Raw genomic sequence first — 27,111 nt, 5'->3', positions numbered from 1 at the left:
CTATTTGAGTGGCTTTGTGCCTCTTCCATGTGTAATTACCTCTCAAGCCCCCTCAAAATGCTCTGTTTAAAAACCTCCAGAAGTTCATTCGTCATTATCATTTTAAATAAAGATAACTACAGGCTTTGTTTTGTTTTGTCCTCTCTTTACCTACTTTCCCAGTTCTGACATTAAAATAAAACCTAGGTGGCAGCAGAGAAAAATTCTGACTTGACTCACTCAACTAGGATACATACAGTTTTACATCAACCATTCAAGGAATTATAGGGTCAATAGCATGAATGTCATTAGGATAAAACCAGAGTATTTTAATACCACTAATTTATTTAAGATCAGCTTTTAGCTTTATGTCAGTTGCAGCAAGCCTATTGTTTTTTTTTAGAAAGTCCTGTTTTCATTCCCATCTCACTTGTCAGCTGAGGGTTGAAGGGAGGAAGGTCCCAAGGCTGCAGTTAGTGAAACACACACGCCTGAGTGGGAGTCGAGTGGGTATTCTTTACTGGCAACACGTCAGCCGAGAGAGGGAGCAGCAGAAATGAAATGAGATACAAAGCAGGAGTTTGAGAGAGAAAGAGATACGCCTCTTCAGCTTCAACTGTTTGCTCAATCTTTATATGAAGGGATGATTTATGATCTGCTGTATGATTTATCCTTTCTTACAAGGCCTCTTTTTTCTTTCCTGGACTAGAATACTTGCTGCTTTTATTTGCCCCATGTTCCTAAAGTAATAAAGTCATAGGTTAATGTCCTAGAAATAAAATTTGAAGATTATTCCACAAAGAATCAGGTAACAGCAAAGGCTTGAGTAGTTCATATGCAAAAATATTTATTTTTCAGTTGTTCATGGTATGTATTAAAGTCTTGGTTACAACAAAAAATTGTAACAAACAGCATCACAGTGACGTATAATCAAGCCATAACAGTGCAGTTTATTATAACTGTGTAAACAAAAAGAAGTATTTCTGTAATGGCACTCTTCATGAACCAAATTATGGCATACAGAATCTTAGCAAAAGTCAAAAGAAACATTTAAAGAGAAAAAAACAAACAACAAATTGAAGCGGTGTGTAGGAACCTGGCCAAAACGGCCCAATCCACATTTAATCAGAGAAAATAGTGTCCTCGGCATTTTTGCTTGGCTTGTTATTAAGGAAATTAAGTCTTCATTTTTTTTTATAGCATCAATCCAGCATGTGAAATATCGCTATTATTGAATGATATGCACAAAGAGCAAACATCTCTTAATTATAACCATGTGAATACCTCCTACTGTGACATTATTAAAGGAGACGAGATGATTTGAGAATGTTATTGTCTGTAAAGCATGACAGCTGTGAAAAATGTTCCTTAGGAAATAAAAATAAGTTACTGAGAAATAAAATCCAAAGTGCACTGTCAAAGAAACTTTTTTTTTGGTGTAAATATCAAAAAGTAGAATCTTACTTTTCTGTAACAGAAGTAAACAATTTGATTATAAGACAAGGTACATACTGTAAACTGTAAGGTGGACTTTGAATCTGAAGTACACTCATCTTAAACATATTTTATATATTAGCACCTAAAATGGGATTTAAACAATTTTGGTCGATTTCAGTTCATGCATTAATTATGGTTTGCTTGACGGATAAAATTTCTCAGCAACCTTTTAGTGTTCTGTGAGATCCTCTTAATCAAAACACACAGGTCTGAATGCCACTACATTTTACACGTATACCTTTCATACAGGAAGTCTGCATATGTTCCACCTGCAGAGAAAAGGTCCCATAGTAGCAGGAGGTAAAGACAGAGGAAAGAAGTTACAGTTATTAAAAAATACTGGAAAACTGAGAGTATTCATATAATTCATAAATATTGAGAGTAATCATATAATTACAAGCTGGTATCTTCAGTATACAGAAGGCTATAAATTTCTTGTTTAAAAAAAATAAAGACATCCAACATGTGCCTACTCACATGCTGACATGGAGTTCATGCAAACTATTAAAAAAAAAAAACCACCATAAATTTTACCCTTCAGAAATGCTGCATATACTTCATCATCAAATAAACTGAGGCCTCCTCAGAAGCAATAGGGACTTAATGTGCACATTGACTCAAGCAACATGTAATTGCTTTCTCTGTAATGAGAAGTGAACAGCAGTATCAAACAGGAAATTTCATTGAATAGTGCTTCATTTCAAACACTGTTAGGTCCAAATCCAGGTTCACTTGTCGTTAAGCAATAAGATGACCTTAAAAAAAAAAGTTACTTTCTTGGAGGAAGGACATTTTCTTCATAATAGCCTGGATTTACTACATTTCCAGCTGGATCATATCTAGCCACCACAAACGTTGAGCCATCACTAGCAGATGCTTTTCCAACTCCCATCTTTTTTGTATTCTTCCAAACCATTGCTGTGAAGTGACCTGAAGAAAGAGAGAGAAACATATGCATTCACTTTAGGTACTAAATCTGTAACATCCCCTTTACCATGTGAGGTGCTAGGAAAGAAAAAAACAATACAAAGCTGTTTCTTTTTCTAACAGGTAAGGACATGAAAAAGAACCCTACATTTGCATTTTGTCTTGAAAAACCCTGATCCATACTGGTTCCCTACTACTATTCCCATTTCCATGTCCTATATCCAAATAAGAATACCTACTTGGAGAATCATAAAAGAAGTAGTTTGGGAAGTATTTGACATAAAATTCGACAAAGATATCATGGTCTTTACTCTCTGCAGTGTGAACAGCAATTCTGAGAGTGACTTATTATTCATTTGCTTTAACCACTTCATACTCCCCCATGTGTTTGCATGTGCAACTCTTCAAAAGAACACTGTTTTTGTGGCTTCTTCTGCCTAGTTTAATAACCACCCCTGCATTGTGCTGCTTCATCAGTTGTTCCCTCTATGCATAGACAAATCTCGTGGGAGAAAAACATTATTTTCTTCATCTGAAACAAATTCAGGCATCTCTCTTGCTTGAACATTATTCCAGGAACAATGTCCTTAAGTTCATTCCACACCAGATTGTCAATATGCAGCCAATGGCCTCTTCCTGATCTCTAAATTTTAACTCAAGTGGTCTCTGTGAGCAGAGTGATATCATTCAGTAGAGGTCACATGTCAATATAAACAACACCACAGTACATTTAGTAAGACACCTATATGATTCCAATTTAGTACTTCCTACAAATTAATTTGCCCTAAAAATAAGTTGCCTGTTAAAAACTTAGGAATTGGAGGAAGAATACAGTACTAAAAAAAGTCACTAGATTTTGCTAACTTTCTCATTTCTCAGTTTCCTTTTACCTTCTGCCAGTTTTTACACAAAACTTTAGGGAAATTCTAATTTTTTTCCTCTTTCTAATATTTTTTCTAAGAAAAAAAGTAGATTTTTAAAAAATATTAAACAAGTTGGCTAAGCAACTTCTTAAAACAGCTGTGTTTTTGAAGAGATAGTGCCCAGTTTGAACTTACCTGTCCCAGAAGAAAACCCTGGGTTTTGAAAGCTGTAATTTTTTATTTCACTGTACCATCTGTCAGCCACATCCTTTCCTGAAAGACAAAAAAATATGCTGTGAAATCATGACATAAACACAGAAGTGTAGCTCACTTACAGCCTGGCCAGCAAGATCTTCTGTTAAAAGCTGTCAAGAACTTCTAGAAACATGGAGGAAGTCCTTTTACTGAAAAGAGTTTTTGAAATGTAGGTAATGTGGCAGCACATAAAAGTATTTATTGTTTCACAATAGCTGTTGCTACTTTTATCACAGAATCACAGAATAGTAGAGGTTTGAAAAGACCTTTAAGACCGTCAAGTCCAACTACTAATTCAGCACTGTTAAGTCCACCAGTAAACCAGGTCCTTAAGTGTCAATTTTTCCTCATATCCAATCTAAATCTTCCCTGGCACAACTTGAGGGCCTTCTCCTCTCATCCTGTTGCTTGTTACCTTGGAGAAGAGACTGACCCTTATTTTGCCACAACCTCCTTTCAGGTGGTTGTAGAGAGTGATAATGTCTCCCCTGAGCCTTCTTTTCACCAGGCTAAACAACCCCAGCTCCCTCAGCTGCTCCAGACTCTTAACCAGCTCTGGACACACTCCAGCACTTCAATGTCCTTCTTGTAGTGAGAGAACCAAAAGTGAACAGGATTTGAGGTGAGGCCTCATTAGTGCCAAGTACAGGGGGATGCTCACTTCCCTGGTCTTGCTGGCCACACTATTTCTGATGCAAGCCAGGATGCCGTTGGCCTTCTTGGCCACCTGGACATGCTGCTGGCTCATGTTCAGCCAGCTGTCAACCAGCACCCCGAGGTCCTTTTCCACCAGGCAGCTTTAAAGCCACTCTTTCTAATTTATTAATTTAATAAATTACTAATTAGTCCAATGCTTCTAATTAAGCACCTCATGCCACCAATGCCATCAATGATTTGAGTTCTGTTTGATACAAACACAGTCCATCAGTTTCTCCACTGGAGTACCAGGGAACCTGTGGCCAGCAGAGCCTGGCTCAGAGCCTGGGCAGGCAACCCATGAATCAGCTTTAGAACCAGGTAGAGTTCATCCTGTTGAGGAAAGATGTCTGCAGCAAGGCGCGCACCAGGTAGGACAGAGCTGATGATGAGAAGAGTGTTATACTATCACCAACAGATCAGGAAACAGGACCGTCCATCAATTCTCATCTGCTGTTAAAACTTTTCAAGGCTGAAGTTAGAAAATCCTTTGTACAAGAGAGAACTGCGTGGCATAGCATTTGGATCAAAATGGTCCAGCAATCCCTTTAGTCCTCAAAGAAACATCTGGAAATCTTAACACATCGAGTTTACGTTTTTTTTTCTGCCCAGAATCTTCTCTAACTTTCAGCTTGAAAGGTAACAAAGACACATCTCTCTCATCTTGGATGAGTGCTCCTCGCATTGGGTTTCTACACACAGCTTTCACCAGCTCCTTCTTCTTGAAATGTATTTGAAAATGCCAGATTTTCTAAGCAAAGGGCACAGGGACCTGTTCCACATGGAGGCCTCCCACCTGTGGTACATGAAGATACCCCCTTACAGCTCCAGATAAACCAAAGAAAAATTACACTTCTGAAGTCCTCCAGTTTCCCATGTTCTCATCAGCATTGAATACTTCATATTTCTGAGTGCATTTATTTTTAGTTGTTTATATTTAGCATTTCAGCCACTGTGAAGATCCATTTTGAGACACACTAACTCAGGGTATACAGCCAGAAACCTCTAATATACATACTGCGTCTGCGTGGCAGTCCATGTGTCTCAACCCATCAAAGGCTTTCACTGATAACAGCTGTATAAGGACATGACTACATCCAAGGATGTAGCTCAGACCAGAATTTGCAGATGCTATGCAGTCAAAAGTCAAATGTTACTTCTTTTCCATTACTGGTTGTTAGGAAATTGTTGTGTCAAACACGGGCGGGGAAGGGGGGGGGGGGAAGGTTTTTTCCTGAGCTACATCAATAATGATATTTCTGCTTAGCATTCCAAGATGTATCATCAACACAAGGCCAGCAGATTTCATAGCAATGTGCCAATGCTATTAAGCCTACCGTCATGAAGAATGCTGGTCCCTGGTGGACTGCTGGCTGCAGAACAGCAGTGACTCATGCTTTGCTATTTCGCAGCAAAAAGCCTTAAACTTGTGCAGTTCTAGAAGTCAGACACTGCCTTAACTTCTTTAAACTTCATTTTCTTATGATTGAAGCTGCTAGCCTGGCAAGCTGGCTGTCAGAGCTGTCATTGAAAGGAAAATATTGAATAAAATGCCATCTCTTGAGAGGTTTGTGAACTGGAAGTCCCACAAACTTATATGCCACACTGCTAGTTAAGAATAGTGCTTAGTAGGGCTTTTTCTTTCCCTCTCTCCCTGCGCCAAACAAACCCTGTAGAGCTCTTTTATGGTTGAAGTATGTAACACATATTTATTCGTTCACTTGTTACTCACATTAAAGCTAAATGAAGACTGAAAAAAAGTGCAAGGAGCAATCTTTATGCAATACAAGGGAAAAAGAAAAAGCACATAGTAAAAAAACCTGCAACAAACCAAGCAGATCATCCTGTCCCACTCCAGACTTGAAGGCTTTGAAGGATTTAGACACGTTTGTAGTAAGCTGGGTGGAACAGAAGTACAGAATGTGATTGCTGACATATCTGGCCTTATGAAGCCCATGCGTTTTATGTGTACAAGTGCTGAAGTAACTACACTATATAAGTAGTATTTTTACAGATGTAGAACTTCATTCCCACTGCTACCAGCACTTCATTCCCTCTGTTAATGTATCAGTGTGATACAGCATAAAGAATATTTAAAGAGAAAGCAATTCCCACTCTGCTTACTGTAGCTCTAAGAAGTGTGCTGCATGTGACAGAAAAAATCTTCATAATGGAAGTACTGCAGGACACATGGAAGTTTTAGCAAGCACAGTATCTCTTCATAATTAATTTGCTTTTAATTTAAAGAACACTATTGTGTGAAAATTTTTTAACTTTTTAATTCAAGGGAGGTGGCAATGCCATCAGGTAAGACTACCTCAATCCTCTACCTGAAAGGCAACAAGCATAGCTGGACAGCATAGTCTACGATGTGCTAATTCCCAGACTTCAAGGATGAAAAGTTGCAATTTACTGAGGCCAGGCAGTGAAAACCTAGAAGTTGATCACTATGCTCCATTTTTCACATGCAGGATCAGGTTATCATTTTATGGCATTGCTGTTATCATCCTTGAATTAAAAGAGTCATGACATCATAAGCTGTGAGAAAATAAAGACTAATTCGTTTCCAGCAAAAGAGAAGGTGACCAAAGGACTAGGCAACTTTTGACAAACTATCTTGAAATCTTGTTAAAGAAGTGTCCTGTCAGTGAAGGGACTGAATTGTATCTGTCACATGCCACAGGAGGTGAGAGGGAGTCCAACGCAGAAGTTATTACCACCTGAGAAGACAGGTGATTGAACACTCTCTCTTTCCTCTGAAATACTTGTCTTCTGATTCTTTGCCCTTTGGGGAGCAGTAAACAATGCCCTGGTGGGAACAAGACAAACCAGTGCTGAAAATGACAGCTGGCACACAGGGGACTAAGGAAAAACTCTGTTTTGAGCCCGGCGATCCCCAGGCTTCCAGAGAGAAAACAGCAGAAGGGTCAGCAGAGCACTGAGCCTACCTGCTTTAGCAGCAACTTGCATCTCAGACATACCCTTTCAGAAAACTGACCACAATATTTCCATTTAGAAGCATTATGGAATAAATTATGTAGTCCTATTTACAGTCTGTTCCGATTGCTTTTCAATGTTTCATTGAAAACAGCTCCCACTGCCCAAAAAGTTCCTCCAAAACAGGGGTTGGTTGCTGTTCAAAATGCTTTTCAATCAGAAGGGAAGAACACAGAAAAGAAATCACTGCCACCCTTCATTCATGATTATAGCAGAATGATAAAGTTTATTTCTATCAAGAAGTGTGTGGACCTGCCCTATGGTCAGCCCTGTAGCTTCTCTTCTGTTCCTCCACTTGCAGAATCAATTAGTACACTGCTGAATTTTTAAAATACCCTTCCTGTTTGCATGGCTGTAAACCACACTCATAGTTGCAATACTTTCACTGTGGAAACACAGTTGGACTCCACCCCTCTCCTAGTGCTCGGTTAGACTTACTAGATGTTCATTTTGGAACAGGCTGAATCTCACTCTAATGAGTTTCAACAGTACCATGATAGACAACTGGAGTGGAACTGCAGCCTCAGGGATTGGTATGTCCGGGTGCAAGCTACTGGGGACACCAGGATCCAGGGACAGTACTGGGCAGACTGAGTGTCTGAGCTTAGCTACTGCAGAGATCCACACTGGGATTCTATTTCTATTACTGAGGTGTGTGCATATATATACACACACACACAGAGGTGTATATATATATGTATGTGTATGTGTGTATATATACGTACACATACACACACACACGTAAAATGATACAATTATATATTAAGCACTATGAAATATACATTATATCTACTTTTTAAATCAATTACTAAAAAGACATATATTTGTATTTACATATACTAGATTAATTTACTTATACATTTCCAGTAGGATATATCATTGCAGTCAGCCAAAAAGGGGAACAGGAAGAGACCACTGGTGCTCTTCATTTTCATGCTGACTGCATGAGTTTGTGCTGCTCTGCATATATATGCATGTATATGCTGTATACGTGTATTTGTGGGTGCAAGCCTGGAAATACATTCCTAGTCTCACCACTGGGAACACAATATTGTGGCAGCCCTACTGCTGTATTCAGCTCCCCATAAAACTTAATTTCTCTAGGCCCAGCCTTACTATTTCTCCTCATACCAAAGAATCCTTAAATCTTCAAGTAATCCCACTGAGTGAGTTGTTGAAAACATTCTAATAAAATCACATAGGACATATTTCTCCGCAAGGATGGGCAGCACCTTGGTAATCTACTTAAAAACTGAGTTATCACAACATTCCTTCCACCAGTCTGAGGGGAAGGAAGGTAGAAGATTTAACTTCACCTCAGAAATAAAATATCTACCTAGAATAAAGTCATACTAATGGGTTTTGGAACTAATTATCTACTTTCAGCATTCCTCATGCAGGTCCTTATCTTATTTTACTTTATTTAATTTAACAGTATTGTATAAGCTTGGTGTTAGACAGGGCTGAGGCAGATGGTGCCTGTGCTGCTCTGCCTGCTAGTCCCGATCTGTAGGAGACGCAGGTTTTTCCCACAACAGGTTTGGGTGATAACACACAGTGGATTTCTCTTATAAACTCTCTCAAATCCATAAACTGCAGTGTTTTCACAGGCAATACAGCACATTCTTCACGACCACACCAGCCATCCCAAACAGAATTTAGGCATCCAGTGCTTGCCTTCATCCTCCTGACATATGAAAAATGAGATGAGGCATCCTGAGAAGCCTGACATACTACAGCTGCCAAGGCAGGCTGTGGCCTCTTGCATTAGTGGCAGATGACAGCTCACTTATTTGAACACAGACAAAGAGAATTCTGCCACGAAGCAGTTCCTGCAGGACTAGAGGGAGGAAACAGCTGTCAACTATTTCTTGAATTACAGGGATAAACATATTTCCAGCAACAGCTTTAGGGTATGTAACTCTAAAATCCTGAATACAATTCAAGGTATTCTTGTACCAGGAGAGGAGTCAGACTAGAAGGCTTTATAGTTCAAAGCTTAAATCTTCTCTGAAACAAGAAATGCATCTTCTGGCATTATTACAGAACTCAGTAAGAGCCAAAATAAACAGCAGCATCACTTTGTGAGAGAGAATACAGAGTATGTTAGAGGTTTATTGAGTTTTGCTTTATCTGGGGAAGAAACCGGAAGACATTGCCTGCCTTTGTTAAGCCCTTGAATGGATGCCTTAATCCAAATTTCAGCCTCATTGAGCAGGATACAAATTAACTATCCAAAGAGAACTATATGAGAAAAAGAGGAAGAATGAGCCAGCTCCACAGAGATGAAAACTAAGCCCAGAAGAGAAAATAACTTTCTTTGAAGAACTAGCTTTCTCATTCTGGTACTTTGAGTGATCCTGCTTCATTGGAAATGTAGAAGTGTTTTACAGAACAAAAGAGGATAGAGGATATATAAGGCATTCCATCCTGTAGATAAAAAAAACAAAACAGCAAAAGTGCTCAAAACTGGAAAGTTATGTATGGAAACAGTGCATTGAAGAAAACAAATTGGATCCAGAAAAAGATAGCCATTATGTAGAAGGATTTGTGTGTTATATTTCCAGCTCTCTAAATGGGAATTCTGTGACTTTAACCCAGGGGGAAGGAGTGCAGGGCATTAACACAAACAAGAAGAAAGAAGTAAGCTCAGTCAGTGAGTCATAGCCACTATGCAAGCTTTGCTGTACATCTGTGTTTTCCTATGCTGCTCTGAACCCTTGCCTCACACTTTTGCAAAGGACAGAATGCCAAATATGAGTTGATCAAATTGTAGTTTTCCACAATGGGTTTCTTTTTCAACATGAAAAAGTACCCATTTGGGACTAAAGTTGGCACTTGAAGAGGAACTAAACAACGTCCCTGAGTCTAAAACTCACTAAAATTTCCAGGTCCTTCCAGCACAGCCTGCAGAAATGAACTTTTGTTTCCTCAAGGCTGTGCTGGAAATTCCAGAGGTAGATTGGAATAAAGAAAACAAGTGGTCACTTTTAATACATCCCACCTGCTGTCCCTGCAGGCTGAGGCAGTAGCCCTGCCCACTGGAGGAAGCAAGGAGGGAAGAGCCTGCCGAATCTCTCTCTGAGGGCTCACTGCAGGCTGTCAGCCTGGCGAAAATTCAGCTCCTGGGGCATCCAAACCAAAGGCTGCCAGTTACATGCTACATTTACAATCAGAAAATATATGGAGTAATTTTGTCTTCAAAAATGAAGGCATAGAAAAGGGCTCAAAGCCTGTTTGCTGACAGAGTGGACATACTAACATAGTAACACTGTCACTTTGGTGTCCAGTTTCCCATTTTTGCCCCCCCAAACAGGAACTACTGTCTAGTGCGCAATAGACATTTTTCCACTTTCCTCACCACAGCCATGGGCAGTCCTCTCTTTGGCTGGGACAAACTAAGGACAAAGGTGAAGTACATAGCATTGACGTCTTCCTTCTCTCCTCCTATGGACATACAAGTAGCACTAAAGACAGCTCCACAGCAGGGACATATGAAGCAACCTAGCTGCCAAGTGCCACCTCCAAAGGAACATAACACGCTACCACAGTCCCTTAACCCCTCTATGCCTACATGTGCTTCTTGCTCTCCATACACGTAGGAGATTGCAAACCACCATCCTGCCCCCAGGGAGCCTGGGCTAGGCTGGGCTGGGCAGTGGTGGATACATTTTTGAAATAGAGGAAACTCCAGCACCCTTGCAACCAGATGCTCTGAGTTCAAAGTACACGAGACAAACTATTTATCTGGTGTCTGTGAGACAACAAGAGAAGAAAACTCACCTGACTGGTCATAGGATGCCCATGCTAGGTTTTCACCACATTTTCCATTAGCAGACTCAGAGCTGTGCTTGAGGACCCTTGTAGTAGCCAGTTCTTCTGCATACCTAGTAAAGGAATCCACACATTGGGTCAGGGACCGTAGCTGCAACGAGCAGCAAGGAGGAAGAGAAGGAGATGCAAGCAAGGAGTTTTGCTGGAAGATGATGGCTTTAAGTCAAGTTATCAGGTTGCAAAGCCCTGAAGACAGGGATGCTTTAACCTTATGTAGATCTATTAGTTAGGTAAAGGGAAGGCCCAGAGGCCCAGTCTTTCATGAGCATCTGTATCACCGCTGAGAAGGGCCTAGAAGAAATCAAAAGTCAGGTCTCCTCCCACCACATTCTGCCCATCACCTGGAAATCCATTGGCCATCCTTAGCTGCAGCCATTGGTGGAAAGGGAAGTACCTGTAGCAATTGCTACAGATGTCACCTCCTGACATTTCTAGGCTCCTCATGGGAGTAAATCATATGTTCTCAGTGAGATTGGAAAAAAAGACAGAAATGGGGATTCAGTTAAAGCAAGCGTAAAACCCCTACTTTATAAATGAAAAAAAAAAAAAAGTCAAATGCAAATAAACAACAGTGTGCCAGGCAATAGGATGGAAGAGAAGGAGACCACATGGAGATTCTGAGGCAACAACTGTGTAAACTGACATAGGGATAAGCAGAAGTCTTTTGGTAGAAGTTGACATGTGTGAGAGCTGTCAATATTTTACTGTCTTTCAACAATAGGGTTAAGGAGGACATCCGGAGTAAACAATTATTCTCTTTATTCAACATTGGAAAGGCTTCAGTACAAAGACAGTGAAATCGGAAAGACCATTTGTTATTTCTCATGGTACAAGAAACAGGAGGCAACAGGGAGAACCATCAGGTCACAAATTTAAAAATCAAGTGAGACAAAGCACTCCTTCCACACTGTGGCAGAAGTCATTGCCACAGGATGATGCAGACACTGAAGCCCATGTGGGTTTGAAAAAGAGAAAGACAAATTTACAGTGTGTGTACGTGGGGGAGAATCTTCAGGACTTGTAAACAACAGCACCAAATAAATGAGGAGACGACCTACTGCTTAGGAAAACCACAGTTTGCAGGATAAATCTGTAATTTCCAAGAGAAGATAACAGGGGAAGGATCAGTACAATTGTTTTGTCCTTCTACTCCTTTCCTAATCATGAATTACTGGTATCTGCCAGAGAAAGGAAATTTGTCCAGCTGAACATTTTGGCCCAATCTAGTACTTCAGTCATTGGGTTCTAATTTCCTTCTGTCCTAAAACTCCCATCCAAACAAACAAACAAAAAAGTATTTAGCTACATCCATTAATTTAGAAATAATGAAAAGTCAGTTGTCAGTCTGCTACAGTCCGTGGGGGAGAGGGGAAAGGCCGCAGCACTGCACAAAGGGGTCTGACAAAGTTTGAGGTTGCGATGCAATGCCCCTTTAATGGGGGTGCACAAGGGCGTGGAATGCACCAGAAAATGGGGTGGAGCATGAGACAGACAACCAGGGAAACGAACAGGGATAGGGACTCAGGCAAAGAGGGAGGAACGAGCTCTCTCCTCTCTGAAGCTTCTTCAGCCAATCAGAGAGGGAAGCAGGGAGCAGGCACGCCTGGGCAAGCCCGGGAATTACAAATCTCGGGGAATCATACAATGCAAAACACATAATAACTGTAATAGAGTCCTTTCAATCGCTGTATATCTTTTTCCATTCCTGAAATCGTTCCCATTCTGATCCTTGCTCCTTCACATCAGCCTGCTAGATCCTGAACTGAGGATCTCTGAATGCTCCTTCATGCCATATATCACCACAGTCCCACAGTTTTTCTCTTCAAGGGTTCCCACATCCCAAGTTAGAGGGAAGACTGGAACAAAGTACACATTAGAGATGGATGAAGCTGCCAAGGATGTGAGACAAAGGGTGATTAATACACTCCAGCTCAGGCTGGAGACTGAAAGCATGAGATTTTCATCTGAGATCATCACCCTATGCTTCATTACAGTCAGAGATAAACAGACACCTGCTGAGGGTGACTCATCTCATACTAAAGTAGGGATCCATAGTCAGTTCATCTAACCTGTCACCGTTACTGGAACAAAAAATAGTAGAAAACAAACCATTTTCAACACAGACAGAGAAGCACAGAAAACTATCCAGAGATACACCAAATACATATCAACAAAGGGATCAGATGCACCTAAAGAAAAGTTGTTCTTCTTTGAATTTAAGAATATGCAAAATCTGTCTTGACAAATACGAAATTTCTTAAATTTCATGTCTTTTATTCATATCAAAGCATTTCTGGTTCTTGGTATCAACCAATTTTACCAGTCTCTGAACATATATCTTTTAATTCTTTCAAGTTAAGCTACAGACCACAACCAAACAAAGGTTTCCTACTGTTATTCATCACATAGGGCAAGTCAGCTGAAACCAGAGAAGACTGTGAGGAATTTCTGAAGGATCTAAAAATACCCTGCAAGGGCGATAGCACGTTTAGAGATAAATGTGGAGCAATGCATATTTGATAGAATAATCTGAACTATTCATACAGGCTGACTTGTTCAAACTAAGTGCAGCACTTTGGAGACATAAGAAGTGCTATTGACAAGTCAATGAAATCTTTTCCTCACTGCGAGCCATCACCTAAAACAGAAACAAAACAAGCCTTAGAAGAACAGAAGGAAAGCCCCAGCAGACTACAAAGGTACATGGATGAGTCACTGGCATTCCATCTCTTAGAAATACTGTATCCAGTTATCATGATGTCTCAAGAAAAAAACAGAAAAAGTGAAAAACCCAAGATTTTACTTGCTGCCAAGGTCATGTCTTCGTGCCATGTAGATGGTGTGTTGTACAGCACAACACCTGGCAGAGATGACTGGTCTAGGAGTGTGGGAGCTGGTGCATCTGTGTGACAGTGCAGCACCATGCTGGGACAGTAAATCAGGTTCTGCAAAACTACAGCCTCTCTGGCTCCCAACCAGCCAGCACAGAGAAGTCTGAATAGTCATGATAGAAAGCCTAATGATCTTTTACCTGCAGAGATCAAACTGGCCACTGTTTAGCTGTTATGGGAAGACATTTATTTTCTGAATAGTTTTATCAGCATTTACTCCTTCAGTTATATTTCCTTTGCACTGTGAAGATCAGCCTGAAAAAATTGAAGATTTTTAAATCTACTTTTTGAAAAAGGTTGCTGTAAAGTGAAAGGAATTAATCTGGTTGTCGTAACTACAGTAAAAAGGACAAGCAGTATCAGACTCAAATTTGTCTAAGAAAGACTTAAGTCAGAGAGCAGGAAGATGGATTCACTGTGCGTTAGACTGACAAGAAGCTGTGCAGTCTTCAACACCAGAGAAGAGGTAAGATGTTTCTCTCCTGACAGAATGGAGAATGCATCATGCTTTTGCTTTTGGGGCAGGGAGATAGATAATTAGATCTGATTCCTTCTGATTCCACTGATCTTAGACCAGTCACCACTTCTTACCATGAAGAAGTTCTTTATCTCACTATTTCAGCAGCTGTGGATATTCTCCTGCAGATGATAATCCATCATCTGACAAAACTGGTGGTGAAGCATGGTTTAGGCAACTACCAGAGGAGACATACCAGTGCAGACTGACACAGTGGCGTCTGAAAATGGGTCCCGGAAAGATTTATACAGTTGTGACCACAGAAGTGTCCATATAACCAGCTAGACCTATGTGATGGAGAAAGAGAGGACAAAAGAGTGGAGTCCCACACCTTCCACCCAATAAGTCTTCACCGAGTATCAGCATGTCAAAAGGCATTTTTGTATGCAGAGTTGAACCTAACAGATAAAAGTGTCACAAATCTCTTTAGAGAAAAGAAAGGACTGAACTCACTGTTGGGCTCCTCTGTTTAACTTCTTGCAGAGTTTTAAGGGGGGAACTCCGTGTTTCTTCCTGCAGTCATTGTGTGCTTTCAAGACTTCTTCAGCAAATTGTTTGGAAGCTGAAATCACATTAAAAAAATTGGAAAGGTCTGTCAAATACAGACATTGGTGATGACAGAAAAAGCATACCCTGTAGCTAAGACACTGGTGCAGGCTAGACAGAAGAACAGAAGAATACCACCCTCATTACCTGGGAGTAGGATGAAAGGAACCATTAATGACTTCCATCCAGAAATTAACAGACACTCCCATTGGGATGGTACAGACTCACCAAAGGTTGAAGAAAAATGTGATCCTTACTGCTTTCCTCAACAGCAAGGGGATTTAAGGTTAGTCAGTCAGTTTGTCAGTTCAAAAGAAAAGTCACTTTGACTTATTTTAAGATATCAGTGCTCTGCATCATCACTGCAGAGTCTCAGAGTAAGTGACAAATAGCTCCTTCAAGGAGATGCATTAAAAATGCAAATTATGGTCCACAAATTACCTGTATTAGTCAGGACACCACCTAGAGGAAATGAAGACACTAAAATGTTCAGAACTATGGAAGTACTTTGAAACATGTACCATTCTTCTTATTCATTATATAGTACAAATTCATAGAAATCTCAAAATGCACCTTTATTTGGCTCAAGACAAATAATTGTTCACAAACAGCAAATCCTAAGGAAAGAAATGACTGCTGGGGATGAGTTTTTCCCCTTGTGCTAGAGTGTATTCAGTAAAAATCTGAAAAAGCAAAGTTTTAAAACAGCTTATGTTTGTACCCTGGTGAACTTCAGACTTTCAGCAGCACAAGCAATCAGTCACAGTGCAATTCACTTTGACAGCAATTTCATGTTACCTCCTTTTATGCCTTTGCTGACTTTTCTCAAGACTCAGAGGGGAAAAAAAATTCTGCCATTGGTCACTCTGTGGAATTTGCTGCTTAAAGAGAATTTTGGAACCCGAAACAGGGTATTGGGACAGTTAGAGAGGTATAGATAGCATCTTCAGAACAATTTTCACTTTATCTTGCTGAAGCTTCTGAACAGGGCAAGAGAAATCTTTAAGTATTTAACTCTGCTTTTATCCTGACACAGGTTTTTACATTTATTAGTGATTCACCAGCTTCATTTCTGAATATCCTAACTACACGACTACCATCATTTTCCCTGTAAGACACTTTTGAAGCCCAAACAGACCTCATATCTAGAAAGTGTTTCCAGTTATTAACCTCAGATTTCTCACCTTCCTCTTTACTACTCAATCCTAACAACTAAAATCAATCATTCTCTGCTTTATTAGCAAGTACACTGTTCTGTTGTTTGTAATGATGCACTTTCCCCACAACAGAACTGTCAGTTTGCACATACTGCTCTCAGAACTTTTTCCCAAGGTAATTACCCGACTCACACTCATGTTTTAAGCTGTTCTCGGCGTTCTCTCTAGTTTCCTCAAGAGCATTAGGATAATGCGGCAGCCTAAGATAATCTCAATATCCAGTGCACATAGGAAAGCCATTACTGTTCCATGCAGTATGTTAAACCTTTAGAACACAGTCTGAAGTTGAGTTGACTCTTTCCTGACCAAAGTGTCATTGTGGACATATGTCTAATATATTCTTCATCAGTATGCTTGCAGGCTCTTTTTTTTTGTGGTATCAGCAACCCTTTTGAGTGAGATGAGATCTGCCCACCACACCTTCCTCCTCTTCAGTTCTCCTTCAATTTTTTGTATCACAAGTTGCATATCATCAAACAAAACAGGCACCTCCATTCTGGTATTCAAGCACATCCTTCACATCCCCTCCTTTCCATCTCCCCCCACCACCTTTTGCTAATGAGCCTGTCTCATCACTCTTATTACCATTGCTCACAGCTCACTGATTCTATCAGGTCAGAGTCCTAAACCTCTCATCTGCTACATCCAGTGAAGGTAGATAAGGGTAACCTATTTGCACAACATGTATCACAGAGGAAACAACACCGATTACTGAGGAAGGCAAGCCTACAGCCAGTTCACTTAAACTCACTGATGAGGGAGTCCATGCTTCCAGCAGTGAAATGTTAAGACACTCTGCAAATCAAAGAAGTTGAAACATAGCTTTGAAAGTTGCATCACATACTACAGGTTACTTTTTTTTCCATGAGACCATCCTAAAGCTTGCGACTGTTATCACCTGGACTTAATATCCCATCCGCTCAGCACTGAATAGTAGATAAACAATCTGACCTGCAACTATGAAAATGACAATAACAAATTAAAATTTTAGAAAAAAAAGTCAACTGAAATACAGATTTTATCAACATCAGTCCATCCATTAACAGAAATAATTCATAATTCAGCTCTGTACTAACATTCTGATTTACATAGATCAACAAATCATGAACAAAACTCAGCTGTTTCTAGTTACAGTAGGCACTGCTATGCTGTCCCTAGAGAACCTCCATCTTCCCCTTCCCTCAAAGTGGCTGCTATAGAAATACTTATCTTCTGTGACTCAAGCTCATGTGCTAACCACCTCCCTCTGCACAGCTTCTCCCGTGCCTGATGATGTGTGGAGAGGGACGCCCAACCGCCAGATACATTTCAGACTTGTTTCAGGAGGCATGTTAAGTTTTTCCATTTTACCAATGTTCCATACACTGAGAAGCCAGACATTAAAAGTGAGAGTTAATGGGAGTTTTCGGGCTCCCACCCAAATGGGAACAGCTTCCCCAACAGCTTTGGAGACGTACTTTTTTCCCTTCATGTAAGCTGCTTAAGCTGCTAGAAAAAAATTATTTCCTACTGCCAGGAAGTTAGGTTTGGTCATGAATCATTACAGAGCTTAATAAGTAAAACAACTAAAGGTGTTAGATACAATTGCTTCCTCCTCATTATTCAATTATTTACCTCTATTTTGTATTCTTCTGCAAAATTGGCTAAGATAATGACAGCATGTGACAGTAAATTTCCAGGCTATGATGTGGTACAGAGCACACCTTGCAGTTGTGATTTTGGACTTCCAGATTCATTGATTAACTTTGTGTGATCACAGAAAAGTAAGCAGAGGCATCTGGGTTGCCTTTTCCCATCAGATTTGTTTTTCAGAGTTTTCTTATTTCTCTGTTCTTACTGTTTCTGACCAACACCAATCTACTTAGTCTCTCTTGGGTGAAGAGCTCTTCACGCCTGAGTCCCATCCTGCCTCTTCTTTGAACCATCTCCTCCTGCTGTTTCTCCTTTAGTTTGGACATCAAAACAGAAGCGAGTTACCTGAACATGTATTCCACAATACAAGCTGCTCTGCATCACCTTTGCAGCTGTCAATTGTACCTACTCCACTGGTCTTGCAGAGCCGCAAGATGGTACGGGGAAACAGTAACAGTCAATTATTCCACCAAGCACCTCTCTACCTAATCCCAACACAACAGAAATGCTCATTGCTGGAGGTTGGACTAGATGACCCTCAAAGATGTCTTCCAACACAAATTGCTCTATGGTTCTATGAAACAAACCTCCATGTAGAATCCTACACAGAAGAGTACCACTATGTCTGTCTCAATTGCTCTTTGAACCATAACAGAGGCCTCAAACTTTTCACCCAATGTTTGCATTACAGGTAAATGGAGATAATGACCCCCCCTTTCAAGCCTGCCCCCAAAATAACTAGAAATGTGCTCATACAATAGCAGGATAGCATGTAACTTCCACACTCTTTACAGCCCAGAATCCAGGCAGTAAGAAGCCAAGTGCTAGAATACATGGAGAGGACACAAATGCAAAGTAGATAGAAAACACATAAAAGGTAACCAAATAATTTTTTTAAAGACTGAGTATAGCTCTGCTTTGATACTGAAATCTCTTCAGTCTCCCCTGACTCTGCAGAATTGCTGTACCCTACTCTGAGAGCAGAAACGGGGTGTGGAATAAGAATGCAGCAAATACAGCTTTTAATATGTCCAACAGGTTTGTGGAAAAAGTAATTAGAGGCTTTAGGGAACTGTAAAGTAATTGAATCTAGAAGTCCTTTGTTACTGTCCTAGATAACTGAATATACCTCTATTTTGACAAACTTCTCCAGTCCTCCAGTCCTTCTAAAGGACTGGACAAAAACAAAATTCTTGAGTAAAAAACACCCCAGTTTATAAAGATGATATTTTCATCTAGACTCTTCTAATAGACCTGACATTTATTATTAATAATCTTTATCCTCATTTGCAATGTTATTCTCTGGAAATTAGCCTTAGCTGAATCTTTTACACTCTGAGAATAGTTTAATTGATACAAGAAATGTTAAGAAGACAGTTATGTTCTACTGCATTTTGACTCAGCACCTTGGTTTGAAGTCACAAATGCTTCAGGGTGGTCTTGTGCTGGTTGGCCTCTGCAGTGACAGAGGGAGTGAATGTTCCATGTTTCCTTCTCCATTTATTTGACTGCACTTGCTTGCCCCCACATTTGGCACTGTAACATCTCCCAAGACTGGCCCTTAATGCTATTCCTAAATATGTCATTTGGGAGCATGGACCTGATACTCCAATTCATGAATCCCTTTCAACCATAAAAGCTGATCTCCCTCAGTGCCAAACTTCCCTGCTCTCTAACAAAACTGGCTGACTGCTTGGAAATACACAGAAGAAATGAAATCACATATAAATCTTGGAGGAAAGGAAAGATAAAATCATTCAATGTTCAGAAAGTATTATATCCTAGGTGGGGTTTCCTTGGCTCCTTTTTTGCCTTTGAATCAAGAATTCAATAAAGGGGCAATGTCTCCATCCCATTCAGTAGGCATTTATGAGGGATATCATAATTGTTCGTACATTATTTCCCTTACAACCTGAATTATGCTATAAACTTACTAAAATTTAGAAGAGAAAGTATTGCTTATCAGAATTAAAGGAATTGGGAGTTATAATTAGAACAAGTTTGAATGGGAGTAGTTTCCTGGAACGTTCTTATGTTTGCTGCTCAAAATAGCTTTCCCTTCAGCTCAGGAGATCCTTTTTAAGGGAGGAGTTTCTGTGATGTTTTTCAGCATTCAGTTTTGCCTGAACTTTGTTCACACACCTGCTTACCACTGAAGTGAGCTTCAGGACAACAGTAAGATGTCTCAATTAACTGAGTCTGATGGACAAGGACATCACTCATTTTTTTATATGGGCTTGCTTTACAGCAAACTAGCAACTTAAAAACCTTGCATTACCTGTGCTATATGATGTAACACACTCTTTTCCCCCTTACCCAATTTGAGGTATATGGCATGAGAATAGGAAGGCAACGCTGTAATGATGTTTCAATGACATTAGTCATGTCACCTTTTGATTGCAAATCCTATTCTTGCTATGACAGACACTGTTGATTACTTCCTCACTTAAGGCCTTTTATAAACTGTTAGGCAATTGACTGCCCTGATTAAAAAGGAACACCTGAGAAACTGGAAGCTGCTCAGCTCTGAGAAGCAGCAGAGCCTTCCAGGATATAAGCATTTAAAAAACAAGCAACACTAATCACCAGTCTTGAGCACTGACAGAACCAAGTTTTCACTTTCACTGGAGGCAAGGGTGGGAGGAGAAGTCCTCTGCTCATAGCCCCTCTCCTCCAAACAGACCCACAAGTCAACAGGCAGAACAAGCAGTCACTACCACAGAGTGATTTTCTCACATAAGGTGGGAACTGACTGCTCATCATATCTAGAGCAGCCAGTCTTGGCTTTGCATAAAAGACAATAAAAATATTATTTTTTATTACTACTCTGCCATTTAGGACAGGTGAGTCTTGTAATCATGCCACACACCCACAGACACAGCTCTAGGAGGCATTTAATCTGTATACTGGTAACCCTTTAAAAAGACTAAGGAGACTCTCCCATTTGTAAGGTCTTCTATTTGTAAATCTAATTGCCACACAATTCCTAGGGCACATACACTTCCAAATACAAAGCCACCTGCATGTGTTAGAACCACACTATGCAAGAGAAGAAATTCAAGCAAACTTCTCCATTTCTTCTCTTCTTCTGTCCTCAACATTGTATCTGCTTAGACTTTATAATTACAGTAATTTATGAAGAAAATAAGGTGCAACTATATTCACTAATGAGTAGCAGCAGAAAGTGTTTTGAGTAATCGAAAACAAGTAATTGAATTAAAATTGAGTAATTTTTACTGGTCACCTATTCGTATTTTGGATGCTGCATACTCTTATGGGATGGGCAGCCATAGACAGAACCTTGTTTGTACCCAGTGCCAAGTTCATTTTACATAGCACTGTGAGCTGTTTGGTGCCAACCAAAGACTTTGCAAAGTGAAGAATTTCGCAAAGAAGAACTGAAAAGAGGTAGAACAATCCCATGTCTCCTGGAATATGCTCTGTCATTTTATACCATGTTCTACCATTGCTTGGGGTAGGCATACCTGAATTAGGTTTCATCTCATTAGTTTCAATACCCTCCCACCATGCTTTTCTGCCAAGGACATCCAAGATAACTCAGGCAATGTCCAAAGTATATTTATTTATGCACCTTCCTGAGGCATGGAAATATGGCCACGAATATTTCTTCTGATCACTGATGTGTAAACTCCCCTATCCAGTAGCAAAAATCAGGCAGGGAAACAGAGAGAGCTTTCTTCACTCATATTTACTATCAATTACATCATATCTTTCTCATCCCTCTACTCAACAGGTTAAACCCCAGTTATCATAACTCAAAATCTTGGCAAAAAGGTATGTATTTCATGAAATCCTGAATAACAGAATGGTTTAGGTTGGAAGGGACCTTTGAAGAGCATCTAGTCCAACTCCCCTGCAACGAGCAGAGACATCTTCAACTAGATAAGATTGCTCAGAGCCCTGTTTAACCTGACCTTGTACACTTCCAGAGATGTTAAATGATGTTTGTGGTGGCCTTAAACAAGCCCATATTGTCTTCCTACACAAGACTCCAGACTACGATCCCATTTTCTCACCCTTACTTGCACCAGGGAGGTCGGCCACCTGCGTGGCCTCACCTCATCCCCCTCTGCAGGGCCACCCAGACCAGCTCTGGCAGAGCTGCTGCTATTCAGACCTTCATAGACTAGGCAGAACTTGCCTACATCTGCCTGTAAAAACAGAACATAGATATGCTCCAGCTAATCTTTTGGAGAACAGTAAGGCCTCTACAAAAATAGAGATCTGAAATAGCCTTCTGGCCTGTTGAGATACATAAACGACAAAACAGTTAAAATCAAAACACTCATTTTCTCATACTTTTTGCTCCTGCACACTCATTTTCTCATACTTTTTGCTCCTGCACACTCATTTTCTCATACTTTTTGCTCCTGCACACTCATTTTCTCATACTTTTTGCTCCTGCACACTCATTTTCTCATACTTTTTGCTCCTGCACACTCATTTTCTCATACTTTTTGCTCCTGCACACTCATTTTCTCATACTTTTTGCTCCTGCACACTCATTTTCTCATACTTTTTGCTCCTGCACACTCATTTTCTCATACTTTTTGCTCCTGCACACTCATTTTCTCATACTTTTTGCTCCTGCACACTCATTTTCTCATACTTTTTGCTTCTGCACATAGAGCAGCAACAGAGGCAAATTCAAACTCAGTCAAGATAGACACTACAACCGTATTGACAGAAAACTAACAGTCTGAATCTTCCCAGCAATAAAAGCTTTCTTCATGCTTAACTTTTTTTTTTTTTTTTTTTTTTTTTTTGAGAAAGATTTCTTGGAGGAGTCAGAAAGAGGAGATGATGTTTTTTGATGTACAACTCAATAGCATAGGAAACCTTGGCAGGTATCTCAGTTGTTACAGACCATCACATTGTGTCTTAATTCTTCGTGAGCCCTTCACACTTGTTTTGACATTATCTGACTTGAACATGAGGAACTAAGGGTACTAATCTAGCAGTCAACAGGAGCAACAACTGCTGCATTACCCTCTTTTCCCCCACCGAAACCTGGTGGTTCAAAAGATAGGTAAAAATCGGGCTCAGAATATTGTTTGTCAAAGCCTAATGCATTTCTGTCAGACTTTTCTCTATTTGATATTTATTGAACTTGAAGCAAGTAATCAACGTTTTCCGCACACAAAAACTGGAGGTGTGGGGTTATGAATTGAATTAACCTTGTTTTTGAAAGGCCCTTTTCTCACCACACCTCCAGTTCAATTCTGGTGTAAAGAAAAAAAGACAACAACAAGTTCTGCAAACGTCCCATGTAACCAAATGCAAGCGCTCAGCTGCTAGCAGTTTAGACCAATTCATTTTCTCTACTCCCACCAATCCTGTAAAACCAGCCAGCACGAAACACTTGGTCATTTTGGCAGCTTGCAGGTATAGCATTTCTCAGAAAGCCAACAGGTCACTTCTCTAGTATGCCCGTACTTTTGTTACGACCTGCCACGGCTGTCTCCTACTGAGATGCTGAAGTACAGGTTAGCGCTTCAGATCAGCTGAAGATGTAGCTCTCCCTGAAGGAAACACAACAGTCCTTTTTACTGTGCTCTGAAGGTGCATCCTGAGAGTTAAAAAACAGCACATGTTTCTCAGATAGATTAAAACCATCGTGGAAAACTGCACTGAGTCTGGTTTCTGTCTTTTTTCTTTTTGTCAAAACATTTTCTCAGCCTTTTTTTTTTTTCTGTACTGACTCAACAAGTAGAACAGTGGGCAACTCCTAGTCTTCTCTGAGTCCCACCCACATTTCCAGAAGGGGAAAAAAAAGAGAAGAGAGAAATAAATTAAAAAAAAAATATAAAGGTAATCCAAACGCTGTAAAAAGATAGCCAGTATTTACTGAGCCCGTTCTTGTCTTTCATAGCGTCTGCAGCCACTTGCCAGAGTAAAGAGGGCGATTCCCCCGCCATCACCTCCACCGGGTTTTTAGGGACCAAAGGGAGCAAGCTCCCTTCCCCCACCAGGTTGAGCCAGAGGGGAAGTGGAAGAAATGAGACTTTTAGCAGCCTTTTTCTACCACCATCCCAGCCTTTTCAGAGACTCCCACTGCTCAGCAGGAATCCCCGTGCTCCAGAGCGGAGGAGTGGAGCTTGCAGCCAGCTGCTTCCCTGAGCATCGGCTGCAGCTGCTCGAATGGATATCCCCTCTGGGGCAAGGGCTGCCCTCAGAACCCCGGCCTCCGGCCCGCACAGCTGCAGGGGGGTCAGAGCCTCGCCAACCCGGCACTCACAGCAACAGGGCAACGAGGAGCAGCCAGCTCACCATCCCTTCATTTCCTGCAGAAATACTTATCCCTGTCTTTTTGGTTAGGGCTCTCTAGCGCCTGTGGGGAGGGCTGCCTGCACCCCCCACCAATCCAAATGCTGTCTGAAAAGAGAATACATGGGAAGGGCGGAGGAGGTCTCTATGTTTGGCTTGAGTATTTGCAGGACTTACAGTGATGGGAGACATTTTTCTAAACCTGACAAGGAAGTTTCAGCACAAACTTGGTTTCAGCACAAACTTGGTTTCAGCACAAACTTGGTTTCAGCAGCCTGCAGCTTCCAGGGAGGAAAGCTGAGTCAGAAGTACCAATATCTTGCAACACTGAGCTCTGTTCAATGAAGCAAAACCAATGCTAAGTCTCTAGCTTTGATACTCGCAATGAACATTGGTTCAAATACAATGTAACAGCTAGTAATATAACATTATTGAAGAGCATTTATCAAAGAACTGCGATTTTCAACAGTAGGATTTCTTTGTGTGGTGATACTTCTACCTCAAGACAGGTTTACCAAAACCAAAAAGAGACTGCTCTGAAGACATTTATTTTAAAATAGCGGTCCCACTTTACATGAATTAGAGCATCCTCAAATTTAGACTTCAGGCAATCTCTGCCTTAATCTTTCTGACCCAGGAGAGGAGCAAGGACTCTGTTTCCAGGTTAAACAGATCCCAACCTGTTTCATTTTCATGTACCCTAGTATAGAGAAACTTGCCCACATTGCACCTCAAGAGTACTACAGTGGAAACGTGAGGTATTTGACACAAAACACAGAGGAAGCAGTACTCTGTAAAACAGCTGCTCTTCCCATTCAAAGGCAAACCACACTGAATGATCTCAGACAGGAATTTGAAGACTTCAGTGCACTGGAAAGGGCAGATGGGATTTAGTTAATAAACCAATTGTCAGGACAGGATATCAGTTTTATGATTCACCTAAAAATATTGCACACAGCTCAAAGATAGTAACCTGGACTCAGTTTAATCTTTATTTGAAAAGTGTGATACAACTGACAAAATATGCACCTAGATCTCAAGTTTTATTTGTATAAGTACTTAGGGATGCAAACATTCCCCAAGCCTTGGCAAAGGGAGTTTCTCATCTGTAACTGCTCCTAAGTTTGGAAAAATCAACTAATGTACAGCAATAAATGTACAGGAAAAAACAAAGATGGTGATTGCCTTATGACTGTTTTAGCAGTGTGCATGTATTAAAACAAAAGGAGATTTTTACTCCTTCTGAAATTGGGAGCTTATATGGTATTTGTACTTTTTATGCTATTAGCATAGGAAGTGCTGAACTTGATACTTCTGAGCAACTACACTTACTTAAATTGTTATAAGGTTAATTACTAAATGCCAATCCACTTTAAAACATATGCAGCTGCCAGGACATGGGGCCAAACCCACTGACAGTCACATAGTGCTTTGCCTGGACTGGATGTCATACCAGTAAACCCTTTACAGTCACATTTGCAGTCAGTTCTGATCTCATCTAAGAAGCTGACCTTTAAAAACAAAGAAAAAGAAAAAAAATCAACATACCCATGCTGAGGCCCACTAAAGTGTTACCCACACAAAGATTTTCCTCAGTTTTCTCTGGAAGAGGTCTTGGTTTTGAGTGAATAGAGTACTAGGTTTTGCTGAGCCTGTCCCATACGTGCTGTTTACACACAGGACAGACAGACAATATGCCACCAGGCTCTAATTTGTCACAGAAGTCAAGTCCTAACCACAAGATTAAAAAAAACCTCCATCCAGTTTTATAGCCATTTCAGAAGTTTGGCACAGATTTTCACTCATGACTCTAACAGAACAAGGTAAGAGAAAACAGGGGGCATAAGTCCTCCCTTCTTAATATCTCTGGCTCCTCGGCAGCTTCGGAGGTGTATTCCCCAGCCCAGACTGCCAAAGCAGGGCACGCAGACAGCTGGCAGCAGTGGGAAAAGGAGCAAGAGCGTAGGCAACAGCAGGCAGAAGCTCCAAGGGTATGTGCACAGCTGGGGAGAGACTTAGGAGCTGAGGTGTCCTCAGTTAAACGGCAACCAAATCTTAAATCTAAATCCTTCCGACAATGAAGGGTGATAAAAAGCTTCCCCCCCTCTCAAAGCATCCTGCTGCCCATCTGCAAGGCTGGTAAGTTTTGTCAGACAGCTAGACATGAAGTACTTTTAAAGCTATAGGGCTTATAATTATTGCACACAGCAAAGCAAAAGTAATTTAAGCTACAAAATATAAACTGTATATAAATACAGCTACCTCTGCACTGTGCAGGCTGGGGAGACAGGGATCGTTTTTCTTGTTTTTTGTTTAATCTAACTCCTTGTCAGAGAGAAAGCTCCTCCCAGACTGTACCATGCACAAACGAAAGCAGCTTTCTCCGAGGAAAGCCACTAACGCTTTAGTAATGCTTTCTGAGCACAAAACCAGGCACAGACACTGTATGAAAACACAGCCAACTGCACGATTTTCCCATGCTCACCTGATTTTCCCATGCTCAAGTGGTGTTTTTTTTTAATTTCACCTGCCGCCTCCTCTCTTGACTGAGTTTCGCCGTTAAGTGCCGGGACGAAGCGTTTGCAATTTCAGTTTAACTTCTTCAGACGCCTGCGACCGCTGCCGGAGAAAACTCAGCAGCATGAACCCGCTACTGCCCCTCCTTCAGCACTGCGATAAGCCTGCCCATGCCTTATAAGGCACAGGGACACCACTCTTTTTTTTTTTTTCATAAAAAGATCCTGTTTAGGGTCAGCAGCTATTTATCCTCCACAGTAACCAAGCAGCTCCAAAACACCATATGTTTTCACATACCAGTTTAGTTTAGTAATTGCGACTGTCCTCTGATAAGAGTAGGCTGTGCAAGGAAATTCTGCTGACAAATAATTCTGCTGCCACAGTAGGCATAGCCCACGAGGCTAATTCATACACACAAAGGCTGCTGAAGTTTTATCCAGTTACTGTACGTTAAG

The 27,111-nt window shown here is 40.7% G+C and overlaps 1 protein-coding gene across 2 annotated transcripts; it reads right to left on the bottom strand.

Annotated features, from left to right (window-relative positions):
• Positions 1-801: 801 nt before the first annotated feature.
• GLIPR2 (GLI pathogenesis related 2) lies at positions 802-26,871 on the bottom strand. 2 transcript variants are annotated; one of them, XM_032688968.1, is made up of 5 exons: positions 26,625-26,871; positions 14,910-15,018; positions 10,998-11,101; positions 3,462-3,539; positions 802-2,406 (listed from the first exon to the last, which is right to left on the bottom strand). In XM_032688968.1, the coding sequence occupies exons 1-5, from the start codon at positions 26,635-26,637 to the stop codon at positions 2,246-2,248; spliced, it is 465 nt and encodes a 154-aa protein (XP_032544859.1). In that variant the 5' UTR covers positions 26,638-26,871; the 3' UTR covers positions 802-2,245. The 2 variants fall into 2 exon arrangements, with proteins under 2 accessions (XP_032544859.1, XP_032544865.1); XM_032688974.1 differs by lacking the exons at positions 14,910-15,018; positions 26,625-26,871 and adding an exon at positions 11,390-12,514.
• Positions 26,872-27,111: the final 240 nt, after the last annotated feature.

The sequence above is a fragment of the Chiroxiphia lanceolata genome, chromosome 1, assembly GCF_009829145.1.
Source record: "Chiroxiphia lanceolata isolate bChiLan1 chromosome 1, bChiLan1.pri, whole genome shotgun sequence".
NCBI lineage: Eukaryota > Metazoa > Chordata > Aves > Passeriformes > Pipridae > Chiroxiphia > Chiroxiphia lanceolata.
Note: the sequence above shows the minus strand (reverse complement) of the source record. Positions and strands in the feature narration are given on the sequence as shown.

Coding starts and splice junctions, on each gene's coding strand:
- GLIPR2 (XM_032688968.1), bottom strand. Junction 3,540..10,997: donor GGCATCCTATGACCAGTCAG/GTGAGTTTTCTT, acceptor TTTGTCTTTCAG/GAAAGGATGTGGCTGACAGA. Junction 2,407..3,461: donor AGGGTTTTCTTCTGGGACAG/GTAAGTTCAAAC, acceptor CTCTTTCTTCAG/GTCACTTCACAGCAATGGTT.